General features: G+C 45.1%; 1 protein-coding gene across 1 annotated transcript in view; it reads right to left on the minus strand.

The window, feature by feature from the left end:
* LOC138453111 (L-gulonolactone oxidase-like) overlaps positions 1-24,607 on the minus strand; it is a 703,062-nt gene that overhangs the window by 22,532 nt on the left and 655,923 nt on the right. Inside the window, exon 9 of the mRNA XM_069605641.1 lies at positions 11,248-11,397. Coding sequence (XP_069461742.1) covers positions 11,248-11,397 — 150 coding nt within the window. The remainder of the gene's footprint in view (positions 1-11,247; positions 11,398-24,607) is intronic.

A 24,607-nucleotide genomic window follows, 5' to 3' on the forward strand; every position in this document is an offset into this window, starting at 1 on the left:
TTCCCACAGGAGGGCAGAAATTCTCCAAATCCTGGGCAGAACTTTTTCCCCAGGTATCCACCCAATTTCCTGCCCCAAAATCATCCATCCTTCTTTCCCCAAATTCCCTGAGCCCAGACAACCTAATCCGGGAGAGGGGAGGCCAAGGGTGGAGGGGTACCAAAATCTTCCCAACCAGGGGTACTACCAGAGAAGGGATAGCTGCCCTTCCCGGGATCAGCCCAGGGGAGAAAATAGAGCCCCGTATCAGCCTGAGCGGGTTTCCCAGTTAGAGCGCCAGGTCCAAAATATGGCACGGGATCTGGGTCACATACTGAGGGCTCAACAGAACCCTCAGATGAGCATGCCACCGCAGAATGCCCCAAACTCTGGACCTGGTGCTCCAGAACAATGATGGGGGCAGCACCCCGATAACACACCGGTTCCCAGGGAGGAGGCACAAGGGGAAGGGGGGTGTAAAGCCTTGGAGGAAGCTTCCTTCCCAACTTGTAAACAGCCCCTGGAAAACCAGGAACCGTAAACAAAATCTCCTACCCCTGAAAGTCTACCACCCAAGGAGCAGAGAGGAGGTAGGAGAAACAAAGGACCCAAACAGACCCACTCTGTGGAGGAGGTACAGGTCTTCCAATTTGAGGGAGAGGGATCCTCAGAAGATCCTGGGAAAAGGATCTTCTCCTTCAGAGATGGGGGAACTCCTCCCAAAGAAAAATGGGTCCCAAGGGATTCCAATCCAGACTGGGGAGATATGGAGACTGAGCTACCGCCGCCCATCATCTCATCCCAGAACCCACAATACCGAAATCCCCTGGTTCAAACCCATCCTGGTGAATGGCTCCAAAAAGGGGGGGGGCGGCCCAGAACCGGAACCAGGGGAACCCACAATGGCTCTGATCTCCATTGCCAACTTTTCTTTCAGATTCCCAAGGCTCTCCACAGAATTCTGCCCAAATCTCTTCGCTAGCAATGTCCAAAACCAGAAAGTTAGTCCACCAGTTGTCCAAAAATGTGCATTATCTGTGCCCCCTTGAGGAGAAGGAGGGAAGATACTATGCCCCGGTACAAGTACAGGGGCAGGGTACAATTTTGGCACTGGTGGACACTGGATCCCAAGCTACCCTTCTGTCCAAAAGGGCCTTTGAGGAACTAAATGCAGGAAGGGGGGAGAATTACCGAATTCCTCTCACCTCTCTTCCTGGACAATTGCAGAACTTTGACGGGAAGGAAATTCCCGTTGAGGGGACTGCAGACTTGGACATTAAAATTGGGCGACACAAGGTGAAACACCCGGTCATAGTAGTTACTCCAGAGGGCACCCCTTGTTTACTAGGGAATGACATCCTGAGAAGGCTGTCACCCCTAATAGATTGCATAAACAAGGTCCTCTGGACCTAGACTAGCTGACCAATAAAATTAAAACAGAGTGTCAACCATGTTAGTTTAAACGGCACCTGCCACATGGTTGAACAAAAATCTGACCAAGTAGAATTTCACTTCCAGAACAACCAAACTCCAGACGTGACAGTAATAGCAGTAGGACAACAGACAGGTGATGGGGGTCCTCTCTATTTCTGAAAATCAACCTTCCTTCCAGTTTAAGGTGGTATTCCACACTGGAAGGAAACACCCTGAAATTCTTTACTAATCCACAATCAGAAACTCCCACTCCTATAGTCCAGAAAGATGTGAAATCAGCTCAGAGACTGGCTGATATTCAGCAAATTGGAGAGCAGTTGTTCATCCCTGTTCAGTTAAATGATGGGAAGTACTCTGTTCTCGCTCGAGTGTGCGTGAACAATGGTAAGAGCTTCATCAGCGAAGCCATGTTCCGCCAACTCCCAAGAGATCCAGCCATTCCCACATTCAAACTGATAGACAAATGGGAAATGGACCTGGAAGCACCTAATTCCAAAAAGCTCCTGCCAAGCAGGTGTATGCTCAAAATCTCCATTGGCAACAAGAGCATAGTCCATAATTGTTGGGTCGTGCGAGACGTCACTGCCGCCTTTTACTTAGGCAGTGACAATCTCAATCGCTTTGCCATTAGTTTGGACCTAATAAACTTCAAAGCTTGGTCCTGATTAGCGGATAATCCCATGGGCTTTGATGATCCAGAAAAAGCATTTAGGTCAGCTCAATTGCTACCTTATGCAGTTGAAATTCAGATCAAAGAGGAAGTCACCATCCCAGAAAGGACCCGACAATTCTCCCTGGAAGTGAAAGTTAAAAGAGGACAAAAATTGCAAAACCCTGATGCTTATATACATCTAAATGCTTCTCTCCAACAGCAAGGGTTGGGGGTAAACCCAACTCCATTAGTCAACATAGAACAGGACACCATTCTAATAGAGGTGGATAACAGCGACTTAAAGAGAATTACTCTAGCCGCAGGCACCATTATTGGAATGGCGGTTGATGACCGACATTTTTCCATCGATTTAGGAAATGAACTGTTAGGACCAATCCCCAAGGACTGTTTTGACAGTGACAGTGATGACAATACAACACCAGACAGGATCTTTACCCGGCATGGGGGGAACTTCCTGGTGTACACTTCCTGCCCCTATGGTAAGGAAGATGTGACTTGTGACTTCAGGAGGGATGAGGTGATTTTCCAGGTCCATGAGGGTTGCCTTTCCCACCTGAGGCCTCCAGTCCAAATCAGCACTCTGACCGGGGACTTCTCCGCCCAGCTGGAGGAGACCGCTGAGATAGCCAAACCAGAAGTCTTTCCAGGCTTCAGGCAGATGGTGGAAGAGAGAGTCAACCTAGCTGATGCCTGTGTGACTCTGGAACAAAAGCAAAAGTTGAAACAAGTTTTCTTGGATTTCCAAGATCTCTTTGCGGTAGACTCATATGACTGTGGTCACACCGACATCCACACCACAACAATTCCCACGGACCCTGGAATGACCCAGTGTTTGTGAAGCAATATCGCTTGCCTCTCGCATCCATGGAGTCCCTTACTGAAATAATTAAGAACCTAGAGTCCCAGGGAATAATCCGTCCAGTCCACAGCACTTTCAATAATCCGGTGCTGGGAATATTGAAGCCAAACGGCCAGTGGAGACTCTGTGCTGACCTTAGGGAGCTCAACAAACGGGTCCATACTTCCCGATGGCCTCTGCCCTACATTGACCAAGGGCTGGCCCAGATCCTGGGGTCACAGGTATTCACTGCAATAGACCTGACCAATGGATACTGGACTGTGCCTGTCAGTAGGGAGGACCAATACAAGCTGGCTTTTACCTTTGGGGGCCAGCAGTACACATGGACCCGGACTCCCTTCGGATACCTCAACTCCGGCAATGAATTCAACATTTTCCTACACAAGGCCATGCCCGACCTGGGTGCAAGGGGTAACATGGCTTATGTAGATGATGTCCTCATCAAAAGTTCATCTGTGGAGGAACACATAGCGGAGATCCGTTATGTTCTGACCCAGTTGAGGGCCGCCGGAACAAAACTTTCCTTTCAGAAAGCACAGTGGTGTAGAACCCGTGTTAATTTCTTGGGGCATGAGATTACTCCTCAGGGTCTTTGTCCCCAGGAAAAGAAAGTGGAAGCACTTCAGAAACTGAAAGACCCCACAACTCTGCGGGAACTAAGGAGCCTCCTTGGACTGACTAATTACAGCAGAAAGTTCAATGAAGGCTACGCAGAGATCACTAGACCCCTGATTCATCTCTTGAAGGGGGGGGTCAGGTGGGAATGGGGTCCAGAACAATCCGAGGCGGTAAGACAACTCAAAAGAAGCCTCTCACAAGCGCCTTGCCTAGCTTACCCTGTCAGAAACAAGGAGTTCTTCCTGGAGACGGGGTTCTCTAATACGTGCTTGACGGCAGTATTATACCAAAAGCATGACAAGGTCAATAAAGTAATCTCCTATGCGAGCAAAACTTTATCCTCTGTGGAGGAAAAATTCAACGATTGTGAGAAGGCACTCCTGGCAACAGTGTGGGCATTGAAGAATTACCGCCCGTTTATCCAGGGGGAACACATCATAGTGGAGACTCCACACCAGCCTCTGCAATATCTCCAAAGTGACAGAATCCGGGCCGGAACTGTGAGTAATTCCCGAATTACTTCCTGGATTCTGTCAATGCAAGGCTTTCCTGCGGAGGTCAGATATGGCCAAAACAAGAAGAGTCCCCTTGCGCAAGATCTGGCTGACTTGCATGATTGTGCCAGAGAAAACTGTCTCGAGGATGAAAGTCTAAAAATCAAGGACAACATGGAGGCATACCTTAATTCCCCACACAAACTCTTTGAAGAAGACAAGTGTGAGGGAAAGCCCACTGTCTATGTGAATGGATGCTCGTACCATGTTGACAACAACGGGGAGAAAGAACTGGTGGCCGGCGTAGGGAATGCATGGGTGAAGGAGTTCCCAGAACCCTCCGCTGGATACAAAATTGGTCCCTGAAGTAGTCAGGTGGCAGAATTGATGGCGGTGCATCAGGCCATCCTCACTGCTGTCCAGCATCAACTGCACGAACTGGTCATAATCACAGATTCGGATTATGTACGGAACGGGTTCGTGGAGCACCTGGTTAATTGGAAAACCAGAGGCATGTTATGTGCTAATAACAAACCCTTGAAACATGGGAAGTTAATCCAAAACATTGATGATCTGGTCACATCGAATGGGATGACCATCTACTGGAAAAAGATCAAGGGTCATTCCAAAGTAGAGGGACCAGACAAAACTGGAAATGACTTAGCTGATCAGCTGGCCAAAACCGGGGCCATCCAAGGGGATCAAATCGAAATAGAGTCCCTGTTGGGGGAAATCCAGGTCACTGCTATCACTAGGTCCCAGACAAATGCTCACAATGATCTTTCAACTGCCCAATGGAGCAAGGAGACCCCTGATGCTGATTTGATTACAGCTCAGAAGGGGGATCCAATTATTGGTAAGTTTTACCAACACCTTGAGGACCCTGAGAACTTTCCCCTGACGGATACCGATTACATTGGGAAAGAGGACCTAAGAGTGTTGATGAAATGTCCAAAAATGTTCCGAATCCAAGACAGTTTGTTGGTAAGGAAATCCCAAGCTGGCCATGATCAGTGGGTGGTTCCTACCTCATTCCGAAGCCTGATGTTAAGTCCCGCCCATGATGCGGCCACCGCCGGTCATAGGGGGTTTCACACAACACTGGAAATCTTAAGAGAGGTTGCATACTGGCCACACATGGGGCAGGACCTCGACCAATACTTGAAGGGTTGTCTTGTGTGTGCAAAATTTCAGCCATCATCCCTCACACACCGTGCGCCTCTCCAAAAGAGGGGGATGACACTGCCATGGTCAGATTTGCAAATCGACTTTGTAGGCCCTGTGATTCGCTCATCTAGAGGAAACAAGTACATGTTGACCGTTACATGCTTGTTTACCAAGTGGGTGGAATGCCTCCCGGCCCCAAATTGCAAGGCAGAAACAGCAGCTGCCCTGATGATTAACCACATCTTTTCCCGTTTTGGTCTACCTCAAAGGATTGAGTCAGACAGGGGTAGCCACTTCACCAGTGAAGTAATGACAAAGATGTGGGAGATACTGGGGGTTAAAAGGAAGCTACACATTGCTTACAGGCCAGCTTCTTCTGGAGCAGTAGAGAGATATAACCAAACCATTGTGAGCATCTTAAAAAAGTATGTGGCAGATTCTGGGCCAAGTTGGGATATCCGATTACCTCTGGTCCTAATGGCCATCAGATCTACCCCTTTATCTGCAACTAAAATGTCACCATTTGAGTTGATGACAGGACGCAAGATGGTGCTTCCCCAGCATTTGCTCTACAGAACCCAAGAGCAAACGTTGATGAATGCCTCCACAACTCATGAGTATGTGGAGAATTTAAGGAAACACCTTCAACATGCTTTTGCCTATGCCCAGCGGAATCTAGAAAGATCAGCCGAGAGTATGAAGACCCACTATGACCTGAAAACTTCCAGGAAGGAATATAAGGTGGGTGATCGGGCCTATCTATACAATTTCCAAAGGAACCAGGCCAAACAGCGAAAATTCTTGCCTACATGGAAGGGATCGTTTGAAATTATAGACAAGATCTCCCCTGTGGCCTACAAGATCCGCATCCCCAAAGGCGGTTTGGCAGAGGGGGAAGACAAGTGGGTCCACATAAACCAGTTGAAGTGTTGCCATCCAAGGCACACTTTGCAGCAACTGGAGGAGTCCGCTGCAATCCCAGAGGGTACCGCTCCAGAGTAATTCAATTCCAACCCTAAAATATCCTACATATAGCCTATCAAATCCTGTGTTTCTCAAGTTTATGTATTCCTGTCGCTTAATTTAAAAAAATGTGCATGTTCATATCTGTTGAGTTCTGAAATATATATGCCACCCCACTATATCAATGGTGGGGGAGAAATGTCCATGAATAGGTATTGCCGCTTTTCCTTTGTCGTTCAAGGAGAAAGAAAACCTGGAGACTGGCCAAGGAGGACGATCCGGAGAACGGGAGCAGAGACCCAAGGGGCCCGGGGTACCGCCCAATATTCCCATCAGGACCGGTGAGGAGAACCGATCGATCAGTACCGGATGGAGGAAAAGATGCTGAACTGTGCCATTTTCAGAATTGGAAGAAGATTATGCGGACATACCAGTGCGTGGGTCAAAACCTTCTGTGCACCCAACTCCCCATCGACTCAAATTCAAAGTGCAGTCGCGTGGGGGGGCCTTGTTGGGTGTCCTGACCCACGTTTGAGCTATCATGCTGCAGCGTTTGGTGCTGTGGGCTTAGAGAATCCAAGATGGCCAAAAAGCCCACAGGTACGCCAGAATCCAGGAGAACCACACAGTTTGTGCGCACACCGGGGTGGTTGCCTGACTTGCCACCCACCAGTGCGAGCATGATGGGCCAGGGTGCCATGAGTGGAATGGGTGCCAAAGGTAAAACAGCAGCGCCTGTTAGCTCAAAAACACTTTAAAATTACCTTTGGTTTCTCTGAATGCCAGCTCAAAATGCCTATTTTCAAACATAGCAATACATCCAAAAATCTCACTGAACACCAGCGGACATCTGGCAGAATGAAGTATGTGTGCATACAAAATCTGGGAAGATGAAGAGCCCAAAACAATGTTCATAACAAAACTGGCTGAGCTATGCATGTCAGCAGCCTAACTGAAACTGGATTAAAACCACCAAAATCGAAATGTTTAAATTAACTGAGTGACCTACTTTTGAGTGTCACATAGTTTGTAACTGTTAAAATGTCATAGTTTTGAACTTAGAATCAGCATTCTAGCTGCATATGTAAAAATTGTATTGACTTAAACTGGGGAACAAAAAATGACATGTAGCTAAAAACTGGCTTAAAGAGATTCCAATTCTGCCTGACATCTACCCCCACAGGAGTTAAAACCTGCTCAGCCACTCTTCCCCTTGCCAAAAGGAGTTGTCACCTCTCTGATTAGATTAGGGGTGGAGCAGCTGGGGACTGCAAGAAACTAAACAAAGGGCCCAGGCAGATGGTTTATTGGGGGGTCGTAAATGGCTTCCTTTTGAACAAAGCCCTTCCTTGACTCAGGCAGATGTTATATTGGGGGCGTCGTAAAAGTGGCTTCCTCTTGGGAGAAACGGGGAGGGGCAGTCCCCTCTGAGGACAGGCTGATCTTAAAGAAAGTGGATAAACTGGTTTCTCCACCATGTGACCTGGGAAGACACACCCCTGTTGGCCAGAATATGATTTTAAGAAAGATGTATAACTCATGGTGCGGACTTGTCAAAATTATCTAAATGATACCATAATTCTTGTGATTTTTCTGCCCACATTTTAAGAGGTTTTAGGACCCGGTGGTATGATCTGGGGGGTTACGAGCAGAAAAGAGGTTGTCACTCCAAATGTCTGCATGTTAAAAATCTGACACTTCATCAATTAATGTCCATACTCCTTGCGCACATGTGTGTAATTTTGGGTAAATGTCCGATATTGCAAAACCAGTTAAAAAGCGCAAAATGTTGCCATTTCTGAATGCAAGCCCCCAGGAAGATCAGAGGCGGACAAGCATGGACCATAAGGAATATATAATGTGCACATGTAATTTCAACAAATTGTATATCTGGGAAGGATGTATTTGAATCAAATATAGATTTGTGGGCAAACTGACCAGGGGAGGATCCTCTGACCCATAAAACCTACAGCATCACTCTGACTCACATTTCCTTCCCCCAATCATGGGAGAAGGGAGAATTGGGCCAATGACAAGTAGAGAGGGGAAGGCTTAGCTAGGCCCAGGCACACACCCATTTTCAAAACACATAAAAAGAGACTGCTGGGACAGGTAGGGACAGTCAAATCCAGTTGCTGCGGAGCGTTTTGCCGGACCACACAACATCCAGAAGATACCAGTTCCAGACTGACTCCAGCTACATACTCCAGAACCTAGAACTTATACTTTAGAACCTAAATCAGAGGCCTAAAACCACAAGCTGAGTTCTCTGCAGCAGGCCTCAAATCATTGCAAGCTACTCACAGCCAGGCGAGCTGCTTGAATCCCTTGCCAAGAACTTTTGCCAGGACCAGTGCAGAGATCCAGGAGCCGTGCAGAGACCGCTGTATCTGGACAGACCAGACCAATGCCAGACCAGACCACACCAGACCGTGCAGAACCGCAGAACCAGAGACCAGATCGCTGTGAAGTGCTGCTAGCCTGATTGATCAGATCCGTGACGAGGTCCAGTCCTTCAAAAAATATATTGTGAGTACCTAGAAGATTGTGACAGAAATAAGCTCTTAGTTTAAAATAATCTAGTCCAAACTATTTTAATCTAACCAGAACTGCCTCCTAGAAGTTGTCACTTGTCATTTTGTAAAGCTTCATCACTGTCACTTGTCAATTCTGCAGCTGCAAAGCTGTCACCTGTCATTTTGAGTTTACTTTAAATCCGAAAAACGACCTTTACGAAATCGTTCATATCTCTGGAACCGTTTGGGCTACGAACTTGGTTTAACTTTCCTCTGAAAGCTTAGAATCTCAGCTTTCCAACGAGCCTAGAAACTTTACTCCTTATACTTTTGCCGTAATCACGATTCACGCACTCGCGAATTTTACCGCGATTTGCGATTTGGCCCGATTTCTTTACTTGTAAAAAGATAGCTGCTTTTGCCTGAACTGCTAAAATTCGTTTGCCTCTTAAGAACCATCCCTGAATCATTGCTAAAGTGAGCCTGAACTCATCCCAAGTATCTCTCACTCACCCTGAACCTCCTAAAGGGAATTAAAACCATTTTCAGCATATTTCTCACTTCATTGCCATCACCTTTAAAAGCATTTTGGGCCTGTGTTTCAAACTTCTATCTGTGGTCTAAGCTTGCTGGGGGGGAACTGAATTTCGTATTGTATTTGATTGCATTCCTGAGAACTGTGTGCTCCTCTTTCCATCTACTTCCATGTCTTACATTGCATAGGGGAGGGGGGTGAATTGCCAATGAAAAAGTGATTATATTATCTTTTGCTAAAATCATCTCAAGTATTTCTGTACTGCATTTATTCCTCATTGCTTTTCCCTTGAAATCATAAAAGTATTTTTGCTACTTGATCCATCCTTTACTAACTCCTCATTGATTATAAAGAAGTGTGCTAGTGTCAGATTACCCATTGTTGATTAACATTATATTTATAAGGGCGATATCTATTATTAATTTATTATAAAAGCGTGGTATCTATATTTTGTCTTATTTCTCAACCAAACCTTTTAAACTTGCAAAACAGAACTACTTCTTGGCTCAGTGGGGTCAGGGGGATTCTAAGAGAGGGGTGTTATATAGGGGTAGTCATCCAGAACTCATGAACTGGACATAAAGATATATCAATAAGGGTTTTCATTCAGTATCCCAGACTAGGCATTGACTTAGCTGTAGTGTTGAATTGAATCCTCTTACACCTTAAGACCACAAAGAACAACCTAACCGCTATACCAGGCCTCAGTGTAATGTAGAATTCACAACTGTCAACAAATATTTTTTAGAAGCTGCGGTTGTGTATTAGACCTATGGTGAAAGTGCCTTTAGCATGCTGGGGTTTTGCAGGTGTAGTGCTGTATCTCGTGCAGTGCATGCTATTCCTCACATGTGCATGGTGTCTGTGCTGGGCTAAGCTCGTATCATTGACTCCTAACTGCTGCTCCAAGGTGAAGGTGAAGGCTACCATCTGCTCATGTGCAGTGCAGTCAATGTGCTGTCAAGGACTCCACCCATGGCCTGAACTCCTTGCTTCATCACAATCTTTATTGATTTGCGTCTGGCATAAAACATCCATGTTTTTTTTTCAGTTTAACCACCGTTCATACGTATTCCACAGTGAAGTACAGCATTCAGTCACAACTTTAAGCATATAAATCATTGTCCGAGTGCAAGTAGGCGAAACAAAACAAACAGCCCTCTCTGCTATCAAACAAAGAGCGTAGGTTGATTGCTTCTGCCTAATTACGTCAGTTGCTGGCCAATTTCAAGTCGAGTCATAATTGGAAATTTCCAGGGATAAAATGAGATTTTGGGCTATCCGCCAAACCTCCTCGTTTAAGCCCATGGCATCAACTGCCTACTTGGCATTGGTCCTTGTCCTGCCATCATTGTGCAGTGGCTGCAAACCAGCACATAGTGGTATTTGTGCCTGGGTATTAAATATTGACAGCCATTGTGTACCATCCCCCTGTTTTGAGCAAATGCATTTTGTGCTGCAATGACACATTGCCCACAGGTCTATTGTAAAACAGCTTGGTGTCTCCAGGGAAGCAGACAGCGGGGGAGGCAGGACTAGAGCAGGGCAATGAACAGGCGCGTGCTACAATAGATTCAGGCTCCAATGTCATCTCGTTCTCCCAAAATGGTGTACTGCAGTAGCTTTTTGGGATGCATTTGGACGGTCTCAGTGGATGTCTGGCAAGTATTTTTTTAATTTATGTAATTCATATGATTCATTATTCCTTGCAAATTAACTATGAATGCAGCTACCAAAGTACCAGTCACCCACATTCTCAAACAGTGTAGAAATATATGAACCTTATGTGACAAATCCAACACTCAAGAAGGCCGCCAGGAAATTCCTTCCATTAATCAGATGGACAGTGCCGGGCAAATGTGTGTTGTCTTTAAATGCATGCAAGTATGTGACTTTCTTTTCAATAAAACAAATTCTTTTGAAAAATGTATTAAGGAGCAGTTCATACAGGGAATGCGTAAATGTATATTTTTCAATCATAAGTTGAGGGCAATAAAACATCATCTCACATTGGGATGGACCAGTCCTGCACATGTTGCTTGAAACGACAGTCATAGTTGAAAATCTTGTAGCTGAGGTCCACTCGCTCAATTCTGGTGGTGAACAGGAGCCAAAAATAGAAGCGGTTTATCAGCGGCACAATGCTGGGCAGGAACGTACTGCAGAGAGGATGAAGGAAACGTATTATGCATTGACACGTGCTTGAGTGAACATGTGTTGTAATCCGTTCACTAATTACAGACCTCTGTCTTTCTGATGAACATCATTTCATGTATGTATATTTCTCTGTCAAGCAAGAACCAAATGCGCCCAATGGACCTACAGAGGCATCCAAACCACCATATGTGTAGCCCCAAGGTGTTCAAAACTGAATACAAATAATGCATACAGCCTGTAGGTTAGACTGTTTGCATATGTTCCCGTTAACAATCTTGTAGGCATTTGAAGGCACTGGACAATCTTATAAGAACCCACTCATGGGAATGTACTTGACTTAGCTGATCTATTCTATGGGAAAGGGATCTCTCTGAGGGTTTACAATAACTTGTATACCCCCTGTGCCAAACCAAAGGAGAAATACACATTTACACATTGATCTGATTACACCCATAAGGACCATTTCAAGGTCACAAGCTAATTAATTCATGTCACAAATTAATGTGCGTTATTAGTTGCCAGTGGGAAATTTTGCAAGCAAAAATTGCTGTTGACAAGTGGTGATTCAAACATCAAGACAAAAGCACGTTTTGGCAAAGACTCACCTGACTCCTTCCCACCATAAAATGGAAGAACAAAAGATTTTAGGGAAGACACACAGTGAGAGAGGCATCCATAGCTGCAAGTATTCCCCCTGTGTGTATTGTCTGCAATTGTTTAATTGCTGTCCCATAGTATGAATTGTTGTCCCTAGTTTATTAGAAGTTATTTAGAAGTTCATTAGAAGCTCCACTACATTTTCCTAGTTATCATCAAAGTGTATTGGTTTGCACGTCGTATGAATTGTTTGTCACAGCACTTACAATTTACACACCACTTACTTACTCTAATTTGCACTCCCGTATGCACAGTAGGCAAACCAACTTTACCACTCACCCACAGAAACTTCAAATCCCTCTCTGCAGACATCAAACAACAGGCCTCTACACCTCTACAGCCAGCTCTCTTAACACTTACTCTGGGTACATGACGCGATCGTCTGGATACAAATGCCTCTACGCCCACGACACAGACCACCAAGATTAACAGAACCACACAGTACACTGGCACCTTCAAACTGCATGCATCAACTAAGTAAAAAAACAATCTTGCATTTGTTTTTTTTATTTAACGTGTTATACAGCAGCACCAAACACAGCTTTTCAACACAACATTAAAACAAACATCTATGTCCACCCTCTCCCTCCCCTTTATTCCCCTCAGCATGTACTCACAAGATACTTCTGCTACCCACAATCAGTTGTTAGCAAAAAATTCCACCTCGTAGTATGCAGTTTCACCAACCCATGCTTCCACCCGATTCACCCTCAAAATCCCACAGCCAGATCCCAGCCAGCCAATCTCTCCTCCAAGTTTGCGAGTTTAGTGGTGGGTGGTCAGCCACAGCGCCCCCTCTAAATCCCACTCCACTCAGTGCACGTCTAGGGCGTTCAGTATCAAAGGTACCATTTTCCACATCACACTAAAAAGTATAATGCAGTGTTCTTGCATTTCCCACTCTCCTCACTCGCCTATCACTCACATATCCCACCCTCCTCTGTCTCAGATCTGCCAAAGTGGCCCGGTCTTAATGAACTCAATAAAAAAGAAACCTGTGGTCAGAAAGTAATTCATGCACCCATCTTTTATTCCATGCTATTTATTCTGAGAGTGTGAGACTTTGAGCCTAAAACTGTGATTGTATCATACAATATTCACTATATGGCATTTCCCGGAGTCTTCGTGGCAATGCGTGTAAACTCTGATATGACCGTCATGGAAATGGACAGAAAGAGAGAAAAATAAACAGTTTGCTGTCAAATCCATAACTTTGGCCTGTGGGAATGGTAGGTTCTACAGCCTGGTACAGTAGGGTGGTGCATTGGTTATCATTGACATCTAACTGATGCAAGATGTCTTGATGATGATGTAGACCTTGAGAAATAGGCTGTGCAAGTACTTGAGAGTGGGGGCAATGTGGTCATTTCCCTTTATATATGTGTGTGAGATGGACTGCAGTCTGGTGGATGGCATTCAGAGGGACCAGGTTTGGATTGCTTGTGAGCCTGGCATTGGTACCAACCAAATGGGAGAGGACTAGGTGTGGACTGTGGTTTCAAAATCTGATGTGTTGTTTTAGGGCTTGATTCTACAGCCAAGTGTTGGATGGCTCCAGGGTTTCTACCACTCCTGGATTCATACCCTACAACAAAAGGTATGACGTGGCCAAGCAAGAAACCAGGAATTGGGAAACAAGAAAATTACATACAACCAATCTTCACCTGTTATGCACCCAGATTTCTGACCAACCTGAATATGGAGGAGACATCTCCTTTAATGTTGAATCTGAGTTCCTTCACAAACACTTTCAAGTTTTTCCCAAGGAGGATGGGTTCAGTGTTGGTGGGGTCCAAGGTCAGATAAGCGTTAGACCTCCAGGCCTGGATGAGGGAGAGCCAGTGTTTCCGTTGTTTAAGTCATTCCTGGTTTCTCATTTAAGGCAGAGTTTGGTGCCGTCAGCATATTGATGGATCTTGATGTTGAGGTTTGAGCCCATTATTCACTGCACAGCCATTCTTCAAATCAATCCTAGTTTCACATCCAGAATGCCTGGATCACCTCAATGGGATATCAGAATGCCACATTGTGGTTTTAGTTTTTAATCATAGACGGCCCATAAAGGCCAGCCAATGAGAGCCAGCGGTATTGCAATAGAGTGTGCAGAGAGCAGTGGTGGCATCAGCAACAGTCTGCATGTGTCCTTAGGCTATGCCCGCTCACTGCAGGCTCAGGTCTCCGCTATTGGTCTCTCAGAGCTGCCCACATCATTCCGGGACATGAACAGCAGGAGAAAAGACAGGGCAACTCGGTATCCAGTGATTTTGACGAAATCATTTACAAAGAGAGATGTTTTACTGAAACAATAATAATGAAAAACACCGAATTATTTCGGTTTTTATATGTGGGGTGTGGTAAGGGATTAACACGGGTGGGGAGGGGTCTGGGATGGGCTTAAAATCATAGTGGAACAGGGGGATAGGGGGACCTCCCCTCAATAGAAAAAAAAGAAATGCAGGGATTTTGTTCGGTGTTATGATTTTCGGTAAAACGTCCCTCTCTGTAATTCTTTCATTAAAATTACATAGAACGGCCACTCGAGAACTGGAGACCATTTGAAACACTAGCAAACCGCTCCTGTTTCTCAGGGAATGTACCATGAGAAGTTCAGAAAGCTTAGCAAACTGAATGCACACGCAATGAGAATTAGATGCATGGACTGGACTCCGGATGATTTCTTGCTCAAGGGCACGGCGCTCCCATCAGTGGCGTTGCACCACTACTCCTGGCTCGCGCTACACATCAGGCCATCAGTGCTACTTCCGGTATGGATTTGCACGCAGCTGCCTGTGCTAACGCGGGTGCAGCATTAGATGAGGATGGTAGCTGTAGCACCATAATAACAAGTATTCTCTGAAATGTTGCACACTTTTCCCAGTGTAAGTATTATTTCCCCAATGCGCTTCAAAGGGAGCTTAAGAATGCTGTGGGTCTTTCCACCTGCTGCTCCAGACTAGAGTTCCTAAATGTTTGTCATGATGTTGTACATGCTAACTTATGGAGAATTGCTTGACAAAAACAATACGATAATAATACGAATTTGCTTTTGTTCATGTCTTCGTTCTCAGAATATGTGTAATGCCACCATCACGAGAATCTATCAACGTTTCAAAGGTGTAAAGATACCTTTAAGATCGAGATAGAGAGAGTTCTTCAGGCCGCTTAGTTAAGGCAGCGCTCATTACTTCATTCAGGTACATAATTAAGTACGTGAGATGACAGCACATGTGCAGGAGCAGGGAGGAGCCCGCTGGCTCCCACCACCCAGGCTACATGGTTTCCAAATGCCTAGGGTGGAACACTCACACTAAACAACATTCCACCTCACCCAACATTCTACACATGACATCACTCAGTCCCTGACATCATTCAAACTCTGCACACACTCAGGTTCAGTCATAAACAATCAAGTCCAGTCGTAACACTTCCTTCCCTTCTCTTCACAACCAAAATACAGCAACATAACACACCTCCTCTCCTTCAAACACAAAACACCTAACCTGCACACATACTCTCCAACTGAACCAACCTCACAAGTGAATTGTCGTCAGATCTAGTAAAATAGCCGCTTCTTCTCTGTCTCCCTCACTCCAATTCACCCCTGTCACCCCACCCCACTCCTCTCGTTATTCTTCCGGCACTACCTCAATTGCTGTCTGGCATAGTAATGTAGCCGCATGTTGGTTTCACTCTTCCTCCCTCCCTCCCCTCCTCATCATTGTCTTAGCACTTGCACTACCTGAAATGTCGCCAGGCCGATTATGATAGTTGATTTTTGTTTTTAGCATTCTGCATGTATCAAGGACTGTAAGAATGTTCACTGTATAATTTTCCCATGTTCCCTCCATTCCTTGAACTGCTTTGAAACACATTGTGTATAGGCACAATACAAAAAAAACTATCAATATCAATATCAACTGACCAAACACAGAGAAGAAACTGACCAACAGGGCATACCTAACCATCCGGTGGCATACCTGGGCCAACAAAACCACATTCACCTACTACTAAATGCAAAATACCAAGCACCTTCTATTCATGGCTGCTACCCGTGATTTTTGAGGCTGCCACCCCCAAGCATGAACCTGCCCACCAAGGGCAACCAAGACAACACACCATGCCTCCTGAAACAACAGACCACCTTTTACCCCTCACTGCCACTGAGCAGTTATAGGGCTGCCATACCTAAGTGGAACTGCCCAGCACGGGCACTGACATACAGGTAAGCCACTCAACTAGGACGTACCTAACATTCCTCCAGAATCCAACCCTGAGCATGGTCATCACTCTTTAGCCAAGATCTCAGAACACACATTGGATGACTCCAAACACACCAAGCACAGACCAAAACACAAGCCACAACTCAGCATGGCAAACTGTGATGCTGGAAATGCAATGGAGGGGCAGGGCCTCCCTGTCCTTGTCCTGTAGTCCATTTTCATTTGTGTTCTGAATTGTCTTCTGCTCAGGAGTCCATGTGGGACGCCGGATGGTGCAGCTCTTCCTGTTTTTGGTTTGGTGTACAGACCCATGGGATACCCTTATGGCATCCATTGGTGGGGGTACAACCCTGTGCCCCTATTGGATGTTTTTGGGCACCTGTGTGTGGCCCACAGAGCAGGGTATGGGCTGGTGGCAGCTCCATGCTGAAATTGACAGGTGCTCTGAGTATCCTCCATTTTGGGATACCCAGGCCCTGCCATTGGAATCAGTTGATTCCTGATAAGAAACAAGATAGCCCCTGTGGCCTCTTGCTTTCTATTGCCTGTTACCTTGTTTTCCCAAAGTCCTGGGAAGCCCTGACTCTGTCCCTTCCCCCTGACTGGCTGTTGGGTGGAAGTTCCATATATGGTGTTGTTGTAAAGTCCAGGCCAGACTGGCTGGAGCCTTCCCAGTGACTGTATGTTGTGGGTACACCCTGTGGGTGGGACCTGTGTGAATGGAGTGTATGACCAATATGCACTTCTTGTTGTGGATGTCTGGTATCTGGTGTTTGACACAATGACTGAGACAGCCCTGCCCGAAACTGGTATGAATGCAGTGTGTAGTGTTGAATGGCTGGGTACTTGTCTCAATACACTTTCCTTGTTGTGAGTTTCTGAGAGGGAGGAGAATGGCCTGAATGCATTGTATTCCCGATTGGCTGACTGACTGCTGAATGCCCTTCTGAGTGATTGGTTGCCTGAGGGTGACCCAGCAGAATGAATAGGAGACCAACTAGTATATCTGGGGGCCTCTCACTGCTCGAAATCGTTCAGAAGCTGAAGTTCAAACTGACACTTGATCTCGACAACCGAGCCTGAAGAAGAAGGTTGACTGCTGTCTCCCTTTGCCGAAATCCAAAAGCCGCAGAACCATCGAGACTGATCCAAGAGAGGACCTGGTTAAGTGCCCTCTTCCCGTGCTCTGAGGGATCATCGAGCACTGCTAACCTTCGCCAAAGCTCCCTGGAAGTCAGAACCTTGACAGGCTGCCGACCGGAAACGGGGACCACTAAGGAGAATGAAGATAAGCACCGTACATTCCGACCAACGTCGGCGACCAGGGTTTGCAGGTTTGCTATAACCACTGGAGGCCCGTCGAAACCGGGTTGTCCAGAAGTGGGGACCGCTTGACGCCATGCCATCGACGACCGGAGCCACAACGCTCCTTTGCTTAAGAATTTTGATTCACGGACGTGCTCGTCCGCACCGCTGCCCGTCTTGTCCCGCCGGAGAAGGCCAGGTAGTCGACGCACTGAGGAACATCTGCTGGTGGGTCCCCGCCACCCAAAGACCGTAGAGGCGCCGGACGACTCAACGCCCTTTCTGGGCCACAGTTCTTCACAAACTCTTTGCGGTCCTGAACTATCGGCATCGAGGTGCCCCGCACGCCTCTTCCTTGCAGGATGTCTTCGCTCCATCATCGAGGAGCACCGCTTTGACCGAAGCTGCCACCTCGATGCCGACTTCACGTTCCTCAAGGGATATCGACGATCCGTGGCTCCTGCTTTAAAGGGAGCCGCTCAAGAAGGATCCGTCAATGACACGTCGTCGAACTCTGCTATTCCAGGTACATTGGGGGTGGTATGAACATTTTAGCAGGGAACAAGACTCATTGAACAATATATGGACTGGGCTTGTAGAATCTCTTTATTTTACAGGTTGCCCAGTTGGGGGGATCTCCACACAGAACTGTGTCTAACGGTAGGGGCCAGTATTCTGCCAATTATTCTAACCAACTGCTTTCCCTCCTATATCTATTGTTGGATACCTTTATTAATTGATTTTTGTGACATTTGACCAGAGTATAGTTGAGGCACTTTAATGAGATCTGATAATAATTGTGGTACCACTTGGAACTGTATATATTTGCCATTGTAGATTTACTGAGCACAAAGTGAGCTATTGTGATTGTGTATATAACCTTGAACCTTAATTATATAAAGATTGGACACTAATACAGTGTTTTAACTAATACAGTGTGTGGACATTCCTTTGTGGGTGCTTGGGGACTACACTGTACTTAGGAACTAGCCTGCATCACCTCCTGAGAAGCTAGGCCTTGATTGCTCGTCCATTGCTACCAACAATAGAGAATCTTGGCTGGGGTCCTCTGTGCCTCTTCTCTACCATATAGAGAGCAGGAGTACAGACACCCCCTCCAGTCTTTACACAAACACAACTCAGAATTGCAAATAGCGCACCTCATCATCACCACCAGTGCACCCAAGGACATCAAATCTATAACATACTCAAAAATGCATGTTTGTTGGCCAGACAAACATGCAACCAGCACAAACCAAAACAACTGCCCAGACGGCGGTAAAACATGTTGAGTGCCACAGCTCAACAGTTGGACGTACAAAGGACCAACAGCATAAGCATGGGGATACCACACAGTGCTACCGAAAAATAATGAAATATATTACCAAAATATTGTCAGAGGCAAACCTCCACAAAATGGCAACTAGAATCCAATCCTACAGTCATGTTACCAACTACCTACTGTGAGCACTCTATGCCACAGCATAACAACAGTCAGCACCCATCAAGCATGAGACAGCTTTTACCACTGGGGCCACTAAAACCGATGCCTTTGACCACAAGAACTACCTTGCCCACCACAGAGAATCACTAATACTCCTTTGGCCAATACACTAACCTGCCCATAAGGCACAATATATAAGACACTCTGGCATGACTGCACATTCATACGCAGCCGCAGTCATGACACTCTCACCATAGCCTGAAAAATTGGGTAGTCCCTATTTTTTGATGACGGGGGGTCAGATCTGTGCAACTGGGATGGTTTTAAGGTACAATAAGGAAAAAACAGATCAACTATCCCTCTCTATAGTCCCATCATGAACATCAGGCAGCTAAAACGTACAACTACTCAATCTGTAGTAGAATGTACACCTCTTTAGACAAAATACCTTATTCGCAAGTCATACAATTTTATTTTGCTTACTTCAAATTGTTAAAAAAACATTAAAAAAACATATAATAACTTTCAACATATTCCCAGGTCATACAAGAACCTTTAGTCATATACCCTAACCATTCATTAGAGTATACTGCCACATTGACAGAACATTGGTCACTTATATACAACAATTATTTTTGAATATTTTTATGGGGTATCTGAATAATTAACAATGTATTCCTGGCAAAACATTATTTGGTGTTGCAGAAGAGATAAGGAAAAAATAAGTTAGTATTTCCTAGTTGGTCGACATATGTTTCGGCCTCTATTGTATGTACTGAACCATCTCAAGTGCTGTCAATCAATTCAGTGTAAAGGCCATCTTCAGGGCAAAACAGTTTATTCAAGGAAATCAATCCAATCCCCCATTGGTAGATCTTCTGATCTGGTATCCACACATTTGAATTAGGAATGTCTGAGAAAAGACCTTGAGTAGTGTAGGTCTTAAATTCAGGGGCTTTTAAGCTACGTGTTTTAGGTCCCAAAAACCTGGTTGGTCGTGAAACTATGATTCTTTGGACCTTTAATGTGTGGATTCCACCATGAACAACCCCTTTTGTCAGAAAAGTATCGTAGTATGAAAGCTCTCCCGTTTCTATAAGTCTGCTATCACGGTCCGACGCTAATCGTCCAGCTTAGTGCGCGGAGGAGACACAAACGGGCTGTTCTGTGCCACAAACATAATGGTGTAGTTAAAAAAAACTAGAGCGCGTTGAGCCCGCTTTCTTTTAAATGTTTAAATATTTCCTAAAATCTGGAATCACATTCAAGTCCTTGAAACGACCTGCAAATCCTCAATATGGTTAAACTAGCTACATGAGCACATAGCCTATCTAGTGTCATGCACACAACACAACATCACAATAAAGCAAAATAACTCAAGTCCAGTCGTCAGCTTTAAGCTATTAAAAGTCCATGCTGCAGCATGAATGAATAAGTCCAGTCCTGCAAATCCTCAAAATATTATACTGCAATTTCAACATTAAATGTTATTCCTTCTGTCCAACATGCCCAGCAGTAAACCTCTAATACCCACACGTGTATCACTAGTAGACTTTCATCCACAGATGCACTCCCAGTCCACACTGCAGCCCTTCACTGGTCACTACAGTTACTTCTTGTTTCACACACAGAAACGTTGCCAGCCAACACTGCAAAATTTACCCAACCAGTGTCAAAAACCAATTCAGGTTGCAGATGACACTTTCCTTTATGCTTATGTAGAGGAGCAGCTGAATGCCTCTGCAGGAAGTCCCGCCCCCCCAGATCCTGTATTTTGGAAGTCTGAGATTGTGCCATGCTTGACACCAACAGTTGTAACCATACCCCAGAGAATATTCGAAAGATGATACCCTCTAAGAAAGCCTTATCAAATGTATTACCAAAGAGATGACACTCTGAGGGAGGAACTCCCTGAAGAAATATGAAAAAGAGCAAAAGAGGGTCTAGTGATGTCCTGAAAGATTAACTTGACGTGCTGGGATGACTGGCTGAAGAAAAGGTATGGACCTTAAAGAAACTGATTACAAAGTTAAGAATAGAGTAAGCTTTCATATGCAAAGAAAAGATTGCACGTGTGTGACACATTGCAGAAAATGCAAGCAGACCAATAATTGTACAGATGCAGTAACGCAAGTAGACTAAGTGATCATAGAAGCTGGCTATAAGTAGTGAATAGACTGCAGGCGGAGCAGTCATTGTATAGAAGCTGGACATCGGTGTCATGAATTTAGTAAGCCCGGACCCATGAAGAGGAAAGGCTGAGAGCTGTGTCGCAGCTAGAATTAGCTGATAGTGTGGACATGAGTGGCAAGGTTGTCTGGCCTAGTACCAAAGCTGAAGGCCGCCAAGGCCGGTTATCTATTCTTGAAAGCAGTAAATTGTGAGAAGCTCAATCATCCCTTGTGAAGGTGCGAAGAAAAAACACCAAGCATGCCAAGTTGTATTCATTTAAAACATTTAAATGCTGCAAATTGGTCCAAATCATGGTCTCCTGTCACGTGAGCCAAGGATGAAAATAGAGTTGGGCATTGAGATCCAGAACTACAATAGTGCATGCCCACAATCCCTTATATTCCCAGAGACAAGAATACTTGGCAAGGCCAAGTTCAAAGACAATCTTCATGGCAGAAGGCATGGGTGATGAGAGACGTTGGGATAATTGGGTGGGGAGGTAAAGTCAACTTCACCTCCTGTCAACTGGGTCTGAGCTCACATGCTGCTAAATTAACCGAATATTTCAGACATGGCACGAGCGTGCCAACCAATTGTAGAGGGCCGTGTAATGAAGGGCAGTATAGTTTGAGAGCCAATGATACCATGTACTTAATAAGTGTTGAGGATGACTTGCAGTAGAGGTAGGCATACGTTGTCCACCTGACAGTAGATATCCAATCACAACCTTGAGCCTATCACAATCCCTTATAGGTTTTTCCTCATTTCCTACGTAGTATGATGTATCGTATGACAACGTTTTTGTATATAAATGGGTTTTTATGAGATGTGCGCTGAGAGATTGAGCGAATGCCTGTTGATGTCCTTTGTAACTCCCTGTTTTGGACAATTGATATTAAAACAGCAAACTGTGCCATCTTCCTGAGTTGGTTCGATTATTTGGTGTCTAAGTTATAGTGCATCCCATCCACTGCATGGGTGTTACCCAAAGGACTCTAAGCTCACGTGATAGCGGATGGTTCAAGATCCAAACTGCTCCAGAGTTTCGGGCGATCGAGTATCCTCTGCCATTAGCCGGAAGATCGCTGGGTTTCCTGTGGAGAGCGGCCGAATAGAAATAAACTTGCAAGAAGAACCGAGATGGTGCACAGGTCTATCTTTGAAGAAATCCCTGCCCAGTTTCCATGAGTGCACTGCGGACGGAAGGCAAAGTGGTTGGATTGGAGAGAGGCATCAATACTGAAGCCTTGAGTCAATTAATTAATGAATGGTGAGTAGACTAAAGGGAATGGCACATGAAGGAGATGGGTTGTGATCATTTTTGAGTAACAGGAAATATTGTGTAAAGAGAGGAAATAGCAGCTAGAGTCCTAAATTCAAGAGAGTTTTAGAAGGAGACATCTCACATCACAACCGGGGTAGAGTGAAAAATAGAATGCATAAACAGGTTTACGTACAGTGATGTCTAACACCCTGTACAGGGTATAAGTAAAGGTGAGAGAGAAATAAGTTTGATCACAGTGTTTATTAATGTGTAAAGTCGACTAGTCTGTCTGTTTGTTTTGTTGAGTAAAAATATCGAAGAGCTATAGAAGTTGTGAAGTAATTGAAAAAAGTTGAGGAACTATAGTGACTACCTAGTGAAGAGGTTGATAACAATCCAAAGGGAGAGACAGCTAATTAAGTGATTCATGGTGCATGCTCATATTTGTTGTTTTAAAGGTATTGAAAAAGTGGTGATTTAATTAAAATCATAAAAATAATTTTATAAGTCTGGTAAGTATTGACAGTCAATTGAGACTTGTCATCATGGGAGACACTCCTTTTATGCACCTATGCAAGACACTGCCAAAGCACATTCCCAAGCTCAAACAGTAGGGTCCGGAATGGGTGAAAGGCACGGAAAATAAGATGTTCCTACCGTGGCCATAAGGGGGATCACTGTCAAAAGCGGTATTGCAAAACATGACCACACACTTGCACACTGCATACACGGGAAGAAATTAGAGAAACGATTAGCTATTTTAGAGCTTTGGAAAATGTACCAGGAAGAGAGGGATAATCCACAACGTGAGGAGTGGATGCTTAGTCAGTGTAAGGAGGAAGGTGTTGAGCCCTCGGCTCCCCTTACCTCGCCTGCAGTAAAAGATGCTAGTGCAGAAGAAATAGGGTTGTATACTTTAAAGAAATTGAAAGCAGCGACATGGTATAGTAATCCAATATACAAACCTCTCGCTTATAGCAGTGATGATAGTCCAGAGGAGGATAAGAGAAATTAAGAGAGCGACGAGATCAGATGTATCAAGAGGAGCAAGAAAGGAAAGAAGAGCTGGCAGAAGAACAAAGACAATATGACAATAGACAGAGAGCGGTAGACGAAAGGGATTTAAGAGAAAGGGAGAGATAGGGGAGGACTTGCAGAAATTAAAGGATAAAAGAATACAGAGATGAAGGGAAGAAGAGGAAAGAAGGGAAGGAGTAAGGAAAGAAGAACAAAGAAAAGAAGAAGAAAGAATTAGAAGAGATGCAAGAAAATGAAGAGAACTAGATTAAGAACTAGAACGAAGAAGGAGACCGCGGCGTCTTGATACCAGCCTGATTCGTAGAGAGCCAGTAGAGCCAAGGCAAGAAATACGAGGGGATAGAACAGAAGAGTTTGTTCCAATAAAGGAAGTAACACCAGGGGCATCTAGAGTCGCATTAGATGAGGAACGATTTGATGTGGAAAGTATCGGAGACAGGATCGATAAAGCATAGCAACAGTTGAGATGAAATACAAAGAATGGAACTCGAGGGAACGATGATAGAGCCTAATGCCTCGATCACAAAGAGACGAGGAAAGCCTTGTCAGTAATGAACATCGAGCATTGTCTTTAAGTAAACTGAACCTGGATAGGGTTGAAGGGGATGATAGCCAGACTAGTTGGGGACTATAAATGTCAGACGAGGAAAGAGAGTCTGTCCTTGAGACAGGAGGGGGGAGCATGTGCGCTCCTGAAGGAAGTCTGTAAATGGATAAAGAAGTAAGATGGTCAGATCTGGAACAATCTAAGGACAGGATGTTAGATCCCATATCATATCCAGAGCATCCCCGAGGATGATCGTATAGTGAAAAGGGAGAATCACTGCCATATGCGAGCAGGTTAAGGTTGCTACCATCAAGGAGATGGTCAGGGAATCATCCCTGCCATAAATAGGCTAACGATGGCAGCCGATTGTGGCTTGGGGTTTACACAGTTTCCCTTATTCGAAAAATGGGGAGCAAGACCACAGATTATTCCATGGAAGCAGATGGACAAGGATATTTTAAGATGCAAGTTCCTGAGTTTGACTTTGGGCACTTGGAAATGGATATACGAGCTAGAAAAAATGACAGGAGGGGAGGAAACACGCTGCCCATAGGGGACATAAAAG

Source organism: Ambystoma mexicanum, chromosome 4p, assembly GCF_040938575.1.
Source record: "Ambystoma mexicanum isolate Mex_15411 chromosome 4p, UKY_AmexF1_1, whole genome shotgun sequence".
NCBI classification, from domain to species: domain Eukaryota; kingdom Metazoa; phylum Chordata; class Amphibia; order Caudata; family Ambystomatidae; genus Ambystoma; species Ambystoma mexicanum.